General features: G+C 40.9%; 1 protein-coding gene across 1 annotated transcript in view; it reads left to right on the forward strand.

Moving 5' to 3' along the window:
* Window positions 1–14,405, forward strand: part of ARMC2 (armadillo repeat containing 2) — a 161,130-nt gene that overhangs the window by 112,362 nt on the left and 34,363 nt on the right. The window contains 2 exon segments of the mRNA XM_040350207.1: window positions 861–1,006; window positions 2,905–3,004. Coding sequence (XP_040206141.1) covers window positions 861–1,006; window positions 2,905–3,004 — 246 coding nt within the window.

Below are 14,405 nucleotides of genomic sequence, written 5' to 3' on the forward strand. Positions count from 1 at the left end.
ATGAAACTGAGTTTGACACCCCTTCTCTACACGCTCCTAATACAAAAAAATTGTAAATGTGTATTTTGTCACCTGCAAAAATATGCACGTTTATTATTTTTTGTACAAAGGTGAACTTATCCTTTAAAAGATTTAAAGATTTATGATCTCTTTTAGAACCTTTTTCTAGTTGGCCATTGTCTCTGGGACTTAAAGCAGGGAAAAGACAAAATTCCAAAATCTCTGTTGTCATCAAAACAGGAATAGAGAGGAAATCTGGGCATTTCTGACGTTAAAGGGATTTTCTCTCACTACTTAGTTTGTCTACAGAACAGGAAGTGAAAGTAAATTTTGCAAATGGGACACAGGTGACAAGAAACATGCCAGGGATTTTATTCCTTTCATTGCTAGCCAAAAGGAAAGCCGCTGGCTTTAGCTATACTTTAATTTTATCAGTTCTCACTTGTTAAAAGCGTCATGTTGTTCTTCACCTAATAGAAAAGCCACTCAATGTCTGTAATTGCTAGATAAGTGTTATGATGTAACCTTATGGATGTGAGGCTACTGGGGGAGAATTAATGTACATGTTCTTTAAGAATCGACTCGGCCAGATAAAAATGACTAGAAATATTTCTGCCTTTTTCAATACAAACGTATTCTCAAATAAATGTATGTATTAAAAAGCAAACGGCAAATGTATGTTCTATAAAAAATATCCAACCCTATGGTTTGTGAATTTTGACCGACAAATATTATTTTACCACTTTCAAACATACAATGCTTTTTGAGCAAAGATTCCTATTACTTAGACAATATCGCCAAACCTTATTGCATTTTATCTTCTGTAATGGTGTTGACATATTGATACATATTTTATACAGCTGACTGCAACATTACGGAATCTTGCTGATCTTTCACAGTCGAGGCTAAAGTTCCTTGCATGCAATGCCTTACTTGATTTATGTATTCTTATGGAGATATACATTAATGATAAGGACGTCTGTACAAATGTTTCACGGATACTCAGGTGAGTAACAATACTTTCTCTAGTAAGCGTCTATTTGAACTAAAGGATATGTGTGTTTATACTGGAAATGAGTGAGACTTTTGAACGCAAGCAATTGATGGTTGCTCTTTAAAAAGCAATGTGTCTGTGTATGTTTTTTGTGTAAGTAAAACAAATATGTTACCTGTATAATTTATATATAGAGTGGAATAATCTTAAAAGAGAAGTTTAGGATTAAAAAAAAAAATACGTTCTACTCACCTAGGTGGATGCAGTATTGATCCGCCGACTCTGCATTAAAAACTGAGCCATCAAAGACCACTGATCACTAAATTCTCCCCCTCCTCTCTGAGCAGAGAGCCATCACTGTCAGTCACTGGAGTGCTGAGCTGTGGAGGGGGCTGGAGGGGATGGCTCAGGCTCTAGGTGGATCGCTGAGAGACTGAGACAGTTTCTGGTCAAGGCATCTGAGTGGTTTCCGACCATATGGCACCAGCTGAGTGCTATACGAGAAAAACTAACTGCACTCCTGTTATCCGATAGGAGAAGTATAGCCAAACAAGCTTTGACTATACTTCTCCTTTAAGCTTGAATCTAAATACATGACTTAAAAGTATACCTTACAAAAAATTAACATGACTCTAGAGTAGCAAAGAGGTATAAAACCCAAGGTTAAATATGCAGTTGAAATACAGATATGTGAACTGTTCTACCTATCAAAAGATGCGTAATTCTGTTATTTATGATTTTGTAATTGCCACAATTCTGCAACACTGCATTGTCAGAAAGATGACTTTGCACTTTCCATAATTCAGCTTCACAGTCTCTTTTGTAGCTAGTCTGCTCATTGGAGAAATATAGTAGTCTTGTTTTATTGTCCAGGAAGCAGGCTGGATGTGACGAAATTACAAAAAGGATTTGCAAACCTAAACAAGTAAAAAAAAAGTTTAACCTGCCTGGCTGTGTAGTGTAATACTACACAGCCACAACTGTGTTGTGAATCACAAGAAAGTAAGCAGAAAAGGAATTGCCAGCTAAGTAGTATCCCGGTTAAAAGTTTTTAATAGCAAAAGATTAAAAACGCTCACAAGAGGTGAAATATAAAAGTGCTCACCTGGTATTAGTCTGTGGATCCTCCTAAAAATGCCCTGCAGGACCGCTGTCATCTGTTTCGGCTGCTGGGCAGAGAGATGGTTGGCTTGGGAGCCGGAGGAGCCCCAGGAAGCCATGCTAACCAGCGTTGAATGCACAGCGGAAGTGACATCACCAGAAGGATAGGAGGTGCCAGATGAGAGGAGAAGCAAGGCCAAATGCTACGAGTGCGTAGCCTTGCTTCTCCTCCCATCTAGTACCTCCTATCCTTCCAGTGACGTCACTTTCGCTGTGCTTTCTACGCTGGTTGGTGTGTCTTCCTGGGGCTCCTCCAGGCTCCTGAGCCAACCATCTCTCTGCCCAGCAGCTGGAACAGATGACAGTGGTCCTGTAGGAAGATTCACATCCACAGACTTTGATACCAGATGAGCACTTTTATATTTCACCTCTTGTAAGTGTTATTAAACTTTTGCTATTAAAACCTTTTAACTGGGATACTACACTTAGCTAGCGCTTCTTTCCTTTTGGTTTATACAGAGCTAGGTACAACGCTAAGAACAGCAGTCACAGGTTGTCCCATATATTCCTTTAGTGTACCCCTACAACCACAGACCAGTGACATTTTATGGATTACTCCCTACCCTGAGAATTACTGCTGGCTGGACTATATATAAACTCTGTGCGCCAGTATCTCCATTTTCTTTTGTGAATCACAAGACCGAGTGAACAGAATTGCAAATCTTTTTGCAAGTAAAATGGATTACTTATATAAACATAGGTCAAATTAGCTTTGATGTTTGCAATAACTTTTGATGTTGCTATTTCAGCAAACTTTCTACATACAATGATTGCTGCACAGCTCTAGCAGATTGTTCCAAGTTTTACTCAGTGTCCTTAGCTGTACTGAATAAACATCCAAAGAAACAGGTAAGTCTAGATTTTCTGTACATTGATTTAAGTTGTTCTGTTCTTTCCTTATAAGATGCCAGTGCTAAACAATTCACTCTATTAAGTTGTCTGCAGTTATAGTTATGTTAAAGCTGAACTTCAAACCTATTTAAAAAAAAACTATATAGACAAGGTACTGTATGTATGTATTTAAAAAAAAAAAGCATGAAATGCATTTTCACCTACAACTTACATTAGTGTTGAAACCTGTCTTGATATCAGCCTCTTGTAATGTCCTGCACAGAGAGCAAGGTGCAGCACTCTGAGCTAATCAGGGTTCACCAGCTTTTTGCATTGCAGTCAGTTGATAGCTGAATAACTAGTACTTTACTAGTAACTGGGATACTACACTTAGCTGGAGCTTCCTTCCTTTTCTGCTTCTTTTCTCTTGGTTTATACAGAGCTGGTTACAACTCTTAAGGACATCAGCTGCAGGTAGTCCCTTGTATTCCTTTAGTGTACCCTACAACCACAGACCAGTGAGTTTCTGTAGTACAGAACTTGACTGTGTTGTCCGTCAAGGGGGTCTGGATCGCAGGACATTCACAAGTATTCTTCCCTGTCCACAATGAAAAAACCTTTTGTGTTTTTAGTTCTACGTTAAACTCTTATGCCGCGTACACACGATCATTTTTCAGCATGAAAAAAACTTTGTTTTTAAAAAATGTCATTTAAAATGATCGTGTGTGGGCTTCACATAATTTTTCAGGTTCTGAAAAATGACGAAATAATTTTTCGAACATGCTGCATTTTTTAACTTCGTTTTAAACAACGTCGTTTTTCAGGTTGTAAAAAATGATCGTGTGTGGCTAAAACGATGTTAAAAACCCGCGCATGCTCAGAAGCAAGTTATGAGACGGAAGAGCTCGTTTTGGTAAAACTACCATTCATAATGGATGCTGTAACAGACAGAAAAGCGTGAATCGTCTTTTACTAGCACGAAATCAGCTGAATCAGCCCAAAGGCGAATGGAACTTCCCCTTTACAGTGCTGTCGTACGTGTTGTACGTTACCGCGCTTTTTTAAACGATGGTGTGTGGGCAATGTCGTTTTAATGATGAAGTTGGGAAAACAACGTTTTTTCTACATGCTGAAAAACGTTTTTTTTTTTTCATGCTGAAAAATGATCGTGTGTACGCGGCATTAACCACTTCCCGACCTCCTCATTTACATATACGTCAGCAGAATGGCACGGACAGGCACATGTACGTACCTGTACGTCCTCTGCTAGACGTGGGTGGGGGGTCCGATCGGGACCCCCCCCCCGGTACATGCGGAGGTCGGGTCCGCTCGGGGAGCGATCCGGGACGACGGCACGGCTATTTGTTTTTAGCCGCTCCGTCGCGATCGCTCCCTGGAGCTGAAGAACGGGGAGAACCGTGTGTAAACACGGCTTCCCCGTGCTTCACTGTGGCGGCGCATCGATCGGGTGATCCCCTTTATAGGGGAGATCCGATCGATGATGTCATTCCTACAGCCACACCCCCCTACACTAGTAAACACACACACAGTGATCCCTAAATGTTACAGCGCCCCCTGTGTTTAACTCCCAAACTGCAACTGTCATTTTCACAATAAAGAATGCAATTTAAATGCATTTTTTGCTGTGAAAATGACAATGGTCCCAAAAATGTGTCAAAATTGTCCGAAGTGTCCGCCATAATGTCGCAGTCACGAAAAAAATCGCTGATCGCCGCCATTAGTAGTAAAAAAAAATAAAAAAAATAAAAATGCAAAAAAACTATCCCCTATTTTGTAAACGCTATAAATTTTGCGCAAACCAACCGATAAACGATTATTGCGTTTTTTTTTTACCAAAAATAGGTAGAAGAATACGTATCGGCCTAAACTGAGGAAAAAAAACATTTATATATGTTTTTGGGGGATATTTATTACAGCAAAAAGTAAAAAATGTTGCATTTTTTTCAAAATTGTCGCTCTATTTTTGTTTATAGCGCAAAAAATTAAAACCGCAGAGGTGATCAAATACCACCAAAAGAAAGCTCTATTTGTGGGGGAAAAAAGGACGCCAATTTTGTTTGGGAGCCACGTCGCACGACCGTGCAATTGTCTGTTAAAGCGACGCAGTCCCGAACTGTAAAAACCCCTTGGGTCTTTAGGCAGCAATATGGTCCGGGGCTTAAGTGGTTAAAGCTGAACTAAACTTAAAAATTGCACGCAGGTATGCTTTTTATTGCAGAAGAGACATGCAATAACTCTTCTGCAATGAAATACACTTATCTGCCTGTTTGCAATCCTTTGCAGAATGTACATTGAGCTGCACATGCGCAGCTCAGTTTACATTCTGGCACACTGCTTGTGTGCCAGGATGACTGTGTATGTGGACAAAGCATATCTGCCTTGTTCATTCAGGTCAAAGCACCAGGTTTTCTTTAATCCTTCTCCCCCCAACAGCATATTCTTGCCTTTCCTTCAGTTCCCTGTTGATCTGTTCAGAGGGGGGAGCTAAAGGAAATGCTTGGTACTTTTTAGGTTCATGTGATTCACTTGTGATGACAGAGCTGGGTGAATTGGCACTGTCACGTAGAATATCATAGCCCTGTGTAACTGAGGCCTCTGGTAACTTGTAGGTAACAAAGGACTTCCTTTGTTCCTGGCAGCTGGACCCAGTAGAGGGGCAGTGAAAGGAAGGTGAGTATATGCTGCTTGGGAGGGCCAAATTAAAATGACCATTTTGCAAAATAAAAATTGAGAGAGACTTTTTTTTTTTAGCTAAATCCTTTGTAAAAGCATTGAACTGCAATGCATGGAGACACCATTGCCCACATGACACTTTAAAGGCCACAATTACAGTCATCCCAAAAGAGGGAAAGAATCTGACACAACCATCCTACCCACTTTCACCCATTGCTAATGGATGCCAGACCCCGGGACTCCTGTGGCCTCACCCAGTCCACAGTGCCACTGGTAGGTGTCACCATCCTGACGCCACCCTGGGACCCAATGCGGTCCCCCTCCTTTTTTGGTCCATTGCCATGAACACTCCCTGTGGAGGTCATATGTGGCTCTACACACAGGTCTCAACCTGGGCTCCCGTTCCCGGGGCCCCCTACATGTAACACTTTCCCTTGTACTCAAGTAGGTCCATCCATTCATATGCATGCCCCCTGGTTGCCATGCGGGACTGTGTGTGGTGGCACCCGCCCCGCCCGCCTGCGAAACTAGTCAAGATGTTCGTCATGACTCTCAACCCACTATTATTATCCCCCTCCAGGGGATTACTATACTGGTGTTGCGTTGGTCGTTAATTCTTTTAATTTTGTACCCCCCATTGTGTCTTCACTGATACTGTATTTAATAAAAATGTTTTTTCATATCATTTACTTGTTTTTGTACATCATATATTTATGTTACCAGTACCGCGATAGTCCAACAATGGCCCAACCCCCCCTTTCTTTGGTTCTTTGGTTTGGGGACCTCAGAACCAATTTCTATAAAAAGTTGGGATGCTGTGTAAAGTCTACATAAAAACAGAATTGCAAATTGATTTGCAAATCTCATAAACCCAAATGTTATTTACGATAGAAAACATGTCAAATGTTTAAACTGTGAAAATGTACCATTTTAAGAAAAAAAAATAAGATCATTTTGAAATTGATGGCAGCAACATGTCTCAAAAAAGTTGGGATAGGGCAACAAAAAGCTGGCAAAGTAAGGCCAGCCGTTGACTGTTTGAATCTTGGTTTGATATCCAAATTACAGCAAAATACAACTCTCCTGAGTACTTTCCAGAGATTGCCATGAAGTGACACACACACACACATTTCAATCTATCCCTACTACATCCTACAACTCTCCTTGTATTCCTATGTCTCCGTTTTCTTGTTCCCTCACATTCGCTTAATATTTCACTTCTTTTTTTTTTTTAAAGTCTATTTAAGCTTTTCCTTGTACCCAATTACATATTAATGATATTCCATGAGATTTCCTGATCTTGGCAAGTATCTATGCAAGGAGGTCCAACTGTGTAAACTGTTGGGTAGAAAAGAGAGGTCGCTGTACCTCCATAACAACAATTCGATTTTTTTTTTTGCAGAATTTTGTAGCTATAAGTACTGCATATCTGGTCCATGTGACTTTTATACTTGTTTGCATATACATGTATATGCTGTTAAAAGATCTAACTAAGTTGTGCACAAGACCTGTTGTCTTTTATGGAGCCCCTCCGAATCTATTTTCTTTTTTCTGTACATGCAACTGACAATCTGATTGTTTGTCTTCTACTTTAAATTTTAAAACTTTAAAAAAATGTAAATACAAAATAAAAAAATAAATTAAAAACAAAGGTTTCCCTATAAAGAAGAGATATTATACTTACTTGTCCCACTGCTCATGCTGGCGATCTTCTGTTTTTGCTATAGTAGCCAAAGAATTCTCTTCATTCAACACATTCAGGAGTGTTGGTTTTCTGATTCCCCACTAGTGTTCATTTTGGCGTCAAATTTCAATCTGTTTTAGCTTAAACCCTGATGTCCCTGATTGAATGTCCACTTTAAGTTAAGTGTTGTCCTTAAGTTTATATTTTGTGTAGCCTATCCACACATCTGGGCCTAATTATTTTTTCAGTGTGTAAGTAGTGCACCCTAGGCTAATTTTAGCTTGAGTTTTGTAAATGTCAAAAGTAATTTGCTTTCATGTAGGAAATCATGATTTATAGGTCTCATAAATATGGCCATACAGGGGCTGCACAGCGTGCAAAGCCTGCATATTCACTTTCCCGAGACCCACGGCAATGGATTAGAAGATGCAGCTGTATGCAATTATGTACCCGGGGTTGTAAAAGCACATAAACGGACATATGCGATTAACGTAGATGATACACGTTCAGAGAATACATCCATGTGGGTGCTCTCAGGGCCGTCTTTACCACAGGGCAAATGGGGCAGCTGCCCAGGGCCCTGTCACTGTTGGGGGCCCAAAGCAACCCCCTTTAGAGGTCCGGAGGTCCCCAGGGCCCCAGATGGCAACCCCCCTTTTTTAATTTATTTTTAAATAAAAAAAATATATTTTTTTAATATATTTTTATTTTAATTTTTATTAAAGGCCTAATTTTTTTTAGAGGTTTTTTTATTAAAGGGACAATTTTTTTTAGGGGTCCCCAGGGGCCCGGAGGCCCCCTGGGGCCCCAGATGGCAACCCCCCTTTTTTATTTATTTTTAAATAAAAAAATATATTTTTTTTAATATATTTTTATTTTATTTTTTATTAAAGGGCCAATTTTTTTTTTAAAGGTCTGGGGGTCCCCAGGGGCCCGTATTTCCCCAGGGCCCCGGATGACAACCCCCCTTTTTTTATAAAAAAAATCTTTTTTTATATATTTCTTTATTTCTTTATATATATATATTTATATATTATTATATATATAATATTATTATTATTATTAAAGGACCCCGAGGTCCCCAGGGCCCCATGTGGCAAACACCCTTTTTTATTTTTGTTTATATATTTTTTTTAATTATTTTTTATTAAAGGGCCCAGAGGTCCCCAGGGCCCTGGATGGCAACCCCCCCCCTTTTTTTTTTATAAATGTTTTTTTTATATATATTTTTTTTTTGCCGGATGGCAACCCCCTTTTTTTTTGTAATTTATTTTTATAAAAATTTTTTATTAAAGGGCCCAGAGGTCCCCAGGGCCCCAGATGGCAACCCCCTTTAAAAAAAAAAAAAATATATATATATATATATATATATTTATATATATTTTTTATTTCTTTTTTTCTTTTTATTAAAGAGCCCAGAGGTCCCCAGGGCCCCGGATGGCTACACCCCTTTTTTTTAATATATTTTTCTTTCTTTCTTTCTTTCTTTATTTCTTTTTTTGTAAAGGGCCCCCCGCTTCTAAATTCGTGGCAGCCCCCCACCGCTTCTCAATTTCAGGCGGCAGCACCCCCCCCCCGGTTCTCTGCTCCAGAGGGGCCCATGCCTGAAGCTGTGTAAGTGGCCCCATAATTCCTGATGGCGGCCCTGCCGCCCGTTAAGCCCCTGTGCTGCCCACAAATCAGGCTGAAAATCATCAGCGGCACACAGCCAGTGACAGTACTGCTTCCCTTTCCAGTGTTTTAAAATGTACAGCACCCCTGGCTTCCCTTTAGACGTGCACTTCTCCCTTCCTGCCACTGGGTGCTGCTTGTATATAAAAGTGAATTAGAATGTGATTTTATAACATCCCCAGTTTGCTCTTCCCGAGGCTGACTTCTTCATGTCCTGCTCCTCAAGGTATGTCATTGTTTGCTAATCTATATTGTAAATAGAAGTTTTCTGTAGAGTGTGCCCAAAGTCTTTATAATATTTGATGATTCACTGCAGGTCTGGTCAGTGTTTTAAAAAGTTCCTCTATTTTACACATGGCATGGCATGGGGGTCACAGCACCTTCTGTCCATTCTGCTGTAGCACCATGGGACCCCGTGCCATGCCATGTGTAAAATAGAGGAACTCTTTAAATCACAGACCAGACCTGCAGTCCAGGCTGAGTAAGGCCTCAGATCACATGGCATTACTGTCTGTATTTAACTGCTTGATGGGCTTATTTTGGGCCTGGCTGGTTCACATGTATGTGTTTTGGCGGCCCACATTTGCGCAGGCACAGCAGCCCATTCATTTGAATGGGATGCCATGCCTGCGTTTCCTGCAAAGAAAAGCGCATGCCTCATGTAATAGGCTGCGCACACGGCACGTCTATGCCCATCAAGCACTGAAATACAGCACTGTCTGTCCATTCTGCTGTCTGCTGTGACTTATCTGCAGTTCCTGCACTGTCAAACTTGCTGCATTTTTAGACGTTTAGGTCACGCTTTTAAAAACACAGTGCGTTTGTGTGTGCAAGAACTACAGGTAAGTAGCATGGTGCAAAAGCAGAATGGATTTCAAGGCAACTGTATTTTTTAAATGCTGAATGCACCTTTTTTCTGCAGGAAACTAAGGCATGGCAGCCCATTCAAATCAATGGGCTGCTGTGCCTGCACAAATGAGGGCCGCCAAAACATACATGTGAACCAGCCAGGCCCAAAATATTCTGGAGGGGGGCCCAAAAAAAATGTTTGCCCAGGGCCCAAACCATATTAAAGACGGCCCTGGGTGCTCTACACCACTCTTGGTGCGTCATTCATCTCATAGGCAGACAACACAGCAGGTCCTAGGAAAGTGATTGCACAGGCTCTGCATGTTATGATGTTCCTGTATTGCCATGTGCATGAAGCCATACTTATGATTTTATGCATGACATGCAGAATATTTTTGGAAAAGACATTTGTGCATAATATGTTCGCAAGTAGATTTAAATTCACGCTGAATTCCACACCCTGCCCTTAGCCTCTGAGCGTCCCAACAAAAACAACATCAACAGAATTATGGGAAGCAATACATCTGCTAGCATTTAATAAAGTCGAGATGGGATCTCCCGCAGAAGAAAAGCCAGAGTTGAAAAAGTTGCTAGCACTGGAGACAGACACAAACATTTCCTAGAAATTGAAGAAATGTTGGCAGTGTATTGTATTACTGCTAAAAGTTAACAGCTTTAATGATCTTTCTGTCCTTGAATGGTGTGACATTAGCAGTTTTTCAGTTCCCATATAACATGACATAACGAGTATTCTTTCTTTCTATCAAACAATGAATATCGACAGTTAAAGTAATTATGTGCATATTATTTTTTAGATATATGCTATTTATGTGTGTCACAGGTGCAGAGAAACACACGCAGCTGACATTTAACATTGTGTGGGTGTTGTGGGATGTAGTTGGAAGTAAGTTTCATTTATCACATACTGTGTAGGCTGATGGCAAGGAGGAGAGACTGGCATAACTGTCGTATATGGAAAGAGACATTTGTTGCTTCCAGGAGTTGAGCTTTGTGAGACCCTCGAGAATGACAGGGAGTGGGGCTTTATTATTGAATGCTTGTGTGATCGATTTAAATTTAAATCTTAACCAGTAAATGGTGCTGGGACAGGTATAACAAACATGTATTCCACTTACAGGTTGATTTAATGTCATGAAGTAGAGCTGAATGAAATCAAAATGTTTCTAGTTTTTTCTACACCAGGGTATTTTTTTTTCCATGCATTTGGTTGTTGCTAAGATCATAACCTTTACAATGTCTTATTATCACGTACTGAAATGCACAAGGAGCAAATCACAAGCACTGTCTACCTTTTCTGCACAGCAGTGGTTATTCTTACCCTTTTCTTGCAGACAGGGGAGAATCCCAAGATTTAAGTTGACCTTTTCGGGCCAAATTTCACTTTTCATAAGAACTGGAAGTGTTTTCCAGTGCCATTTCTGGCCCAGCCATCCCAATGTGCTTATATTTTACTTACCTTATCCACAGGAGGTTTAAATTCTTGTCAGTTTATATGATTTTTTTTTTTTTTAATTCAGATTCCATCACTTCTTTTAGATTGTCTCAGCGTTCACTTCCTGTAGGCCATCTCTGAGAAGCTTTCACTTCCTTGCATCATAGAAGAGGGTGTGATAGGGTGTCTTCACCACTCTGGACCACACCTGCCTCAATACAATACCACCCTCCACTCACTTCCTATACATTCTGATTGTACCATCTCCTTTAGATCTCCCATCAGCTATGTAGTACAAGGAACTACCTTATTTGATACAAATAGAATGGATTGTTTGGGTGGGTCCTCCTATTCAATAGTTCTGGTAAATATTAAGGAAATTGTACATCCGATTGCATAGTGTATGGCCATCTTTATACAAGTACATAGGTCGGAGTGGACAGAGACACTTGATTGTCAGGCCCTGTTCATATCTCTATGGGCTGCCCTACATGCAACAAGCGCCCCAGAGAAGCTTCAGAACCTTTTTTGAAGCAGAGCATGTTTTTGTTCTTGGTGTGCTTGGGCAACATGAAATGGATTCACTAATAGGCCTGGTGTTCGACACATGTGTCAAAGACCATACCTCTGCTTTCAGAAAATTTAGTTAAAGGGGTTGTAAAGGTTCGTCTTTTATTTTCTAAATTGGTTCCTTTTAAGCTAGTGCATTGTTGGTTCACTTACCTTTTCCTTCGATTTCCCTTCTAAATGTTTTTTTTCTTTGTTTGAATTTCACACTTACTGTTTCTTCTCAGTAAGCTTTCCACCATCATCCGAGCGGTGGAAAGTCATTTAGAACAGCTTACTGTGGAAGAACAGGAAGTGAGAAATTCAGACAGAGAAAACCAAAGAAGAAAAACATTTAGAAGGGAAATTGAAGGAAAAGGTAAGTGAACCAACAATGCACTAGCTTAACCACTTGAGATCCGCCCTGTAGACGAAAGACGTCCACAGCGCAGGTCTCAACTGCCGGTGGACGTCCTTTTATTTGCATTCCCCACGCGCGACACTGGGGGCGCGCATCGGGGTAAAAACTGTGTACGGCGCATCGCTGAGATGGTGATGCGCGAGCCTGGTGGCCGCGATGTCCGCCAGGTACCCGCGATCGGCAGTGACAGAGCAGGGACTTGGAGCATTCTGTCAGGGAGAGAGGAGACCGATGCTGTGTCCCTTGTACATAGGGACACAGATCGGTCACCTCCCCCAGTCAGTCCCCTCCCCCCACACTAAGAATCACTCCCAGGGAATACATTTAACCCCTTCCTCGCCCCCGAGTGTTAACCCCTTCCCTGCCAGTCACATTTATACAGTAATCAGTGCATTACTAGAGCACTGTTCGCTGTGTAAATGTGAATGGTTCCAAAATAGTGTCAAAAGTGTCCGATGTGTCCGCCAAAATATCGCAGGCCTGACAAAAATCGCAGATCGCCGCCATTACTAGTAAAAAAATTCATCTATCCCCTATTTTGTAGGCGCTATAACTTTTGCGCAAACCAATCAATAAACGCTTATTGCGATTTTTTTTTTTACCAAAAATATGTAGAAGAATACGTATCGGCCTAAACTGAGGAAAAAAATTTTTTTTAAAACAAATTGGGATATTATTATAACAAAAATTTAAAAATATTGATTTTTTTTCAAAATTTTCAGACTTTTATGTTTATAGCGCAAAAAATAAAACCCGCAGAGGTAATCAAATACCACCAAAAGAAGGCTTTATTTGTGGGGAAAAAATGAAAAAAATATAATTTGGGTACAGTGTTGTATGACCGTGCAATTACCATTCAAAGTGCGTGAGTGTTGAAAATTTGTCTGGGCAGGAAGGGGGTTTAAGTGCCCAGTAATGAAGTGGTTAAAGAAAGCTATTTAGAAAATAAATAACAAACCTTTAAGACCCCTTTAAGAAGTTTTAGTTCAAATACCAATTGTAGTCATTGATGCCAGTGTAAACCAGAGGTCGTAGAGAATCTTAGAGCAGAGTTCCACCCAAAAGTGGAAGGAACTCCAGCATTAAGGAGGTCGAAGTTAAGTGTGTGTCTATTAAAAGTCAGCTGCTACACTATTTGTAGCTGCTGACTTTTAATAAACTGAAAAACGAGTGAAACTCCACTTTTTGCTGCCCAGTAAAGACTGGGTGAATTTCGATCATCTATGGCCATTTCTGCTGATAAGAAGTCGATCAAATGACCGACTTCTGTTGAATGGGAAACTTTTGTTGATTGGCTGCAGCCACGGATCTGTGTATTCTGATAGCAGAGTCTGTCAGTATACAATGGCACAGCCGTGAGGATTCTTCCATCTACCTCACATGTGGGGATATGGGATTCCTTTTTTTTTTTTTTCGGTCATCCCACTGGCTGTTCAAAAAAAATATTGAACCATCTATGGCCAGCCTAAGGCACTGCAGCCAAAAGACCAACTAAGAATGCCGCAAAAAGCACAGTTTGGGATTTTAGCATACATGCACTAGTTTTAAAGTGATACTAAAGTGTTGTTTTTTTTTCTGTTAAAAATAACAAATATGTTATACTTACCTGCTCTGTGTAGTGGTTTTGCACACAGCAGCCCTGTTTTTCTTCTTCTCGGGTCCCTCTTTGGCACTCCTAGCTCCTCCATCCTGTTGAGTGCCCCCACAGCAAGCCGCTTGCTATGGGGACACCTGAGCCAAGCCGCAGCTCCGTGTGTCTATTCAGAAATGGAGCAGTGGCCAGCCCCGCCCCTCTCTCCTCATTGGCTCACTGACTTTGACAGCAGCGGGAGCCAATGGCGCTTTGCTGCTGTCTCAGCTAATGAGGAGGAACAGTCATGGACTGAGGAATCTCTTGTACAACTTTGCTGGATTGAGATGGGCTCAGGTAAATATTAAGGGGGCTGAGGGGGGCTGCTGCACCCAGAAGGCTTTTTCCTAATGCATAGAATGCATTAAGATAAAAAAGTCTGCCTGAGTGCGCATGCGCGAGCGGCGGTGATGGACGCCTGATCCGTGCGCTCCGCTCCAGGCTCAGACAGCGGCGCCCCTAGCTCGGTCC

Source organism: Rana temporaria, chromosome 4 (genome assembly GCF_905171775.1).
Source record: "Rana temporaria chromosome 4, aRanTem1.1, whole genome shotgun sequence".
In the NCBI taxonomy this organism is placed as follows: Eukaryota; Metazoa; Chordata; class Amphibia; order Anura; family Ranidae; genus Rana; species Rana temporaria.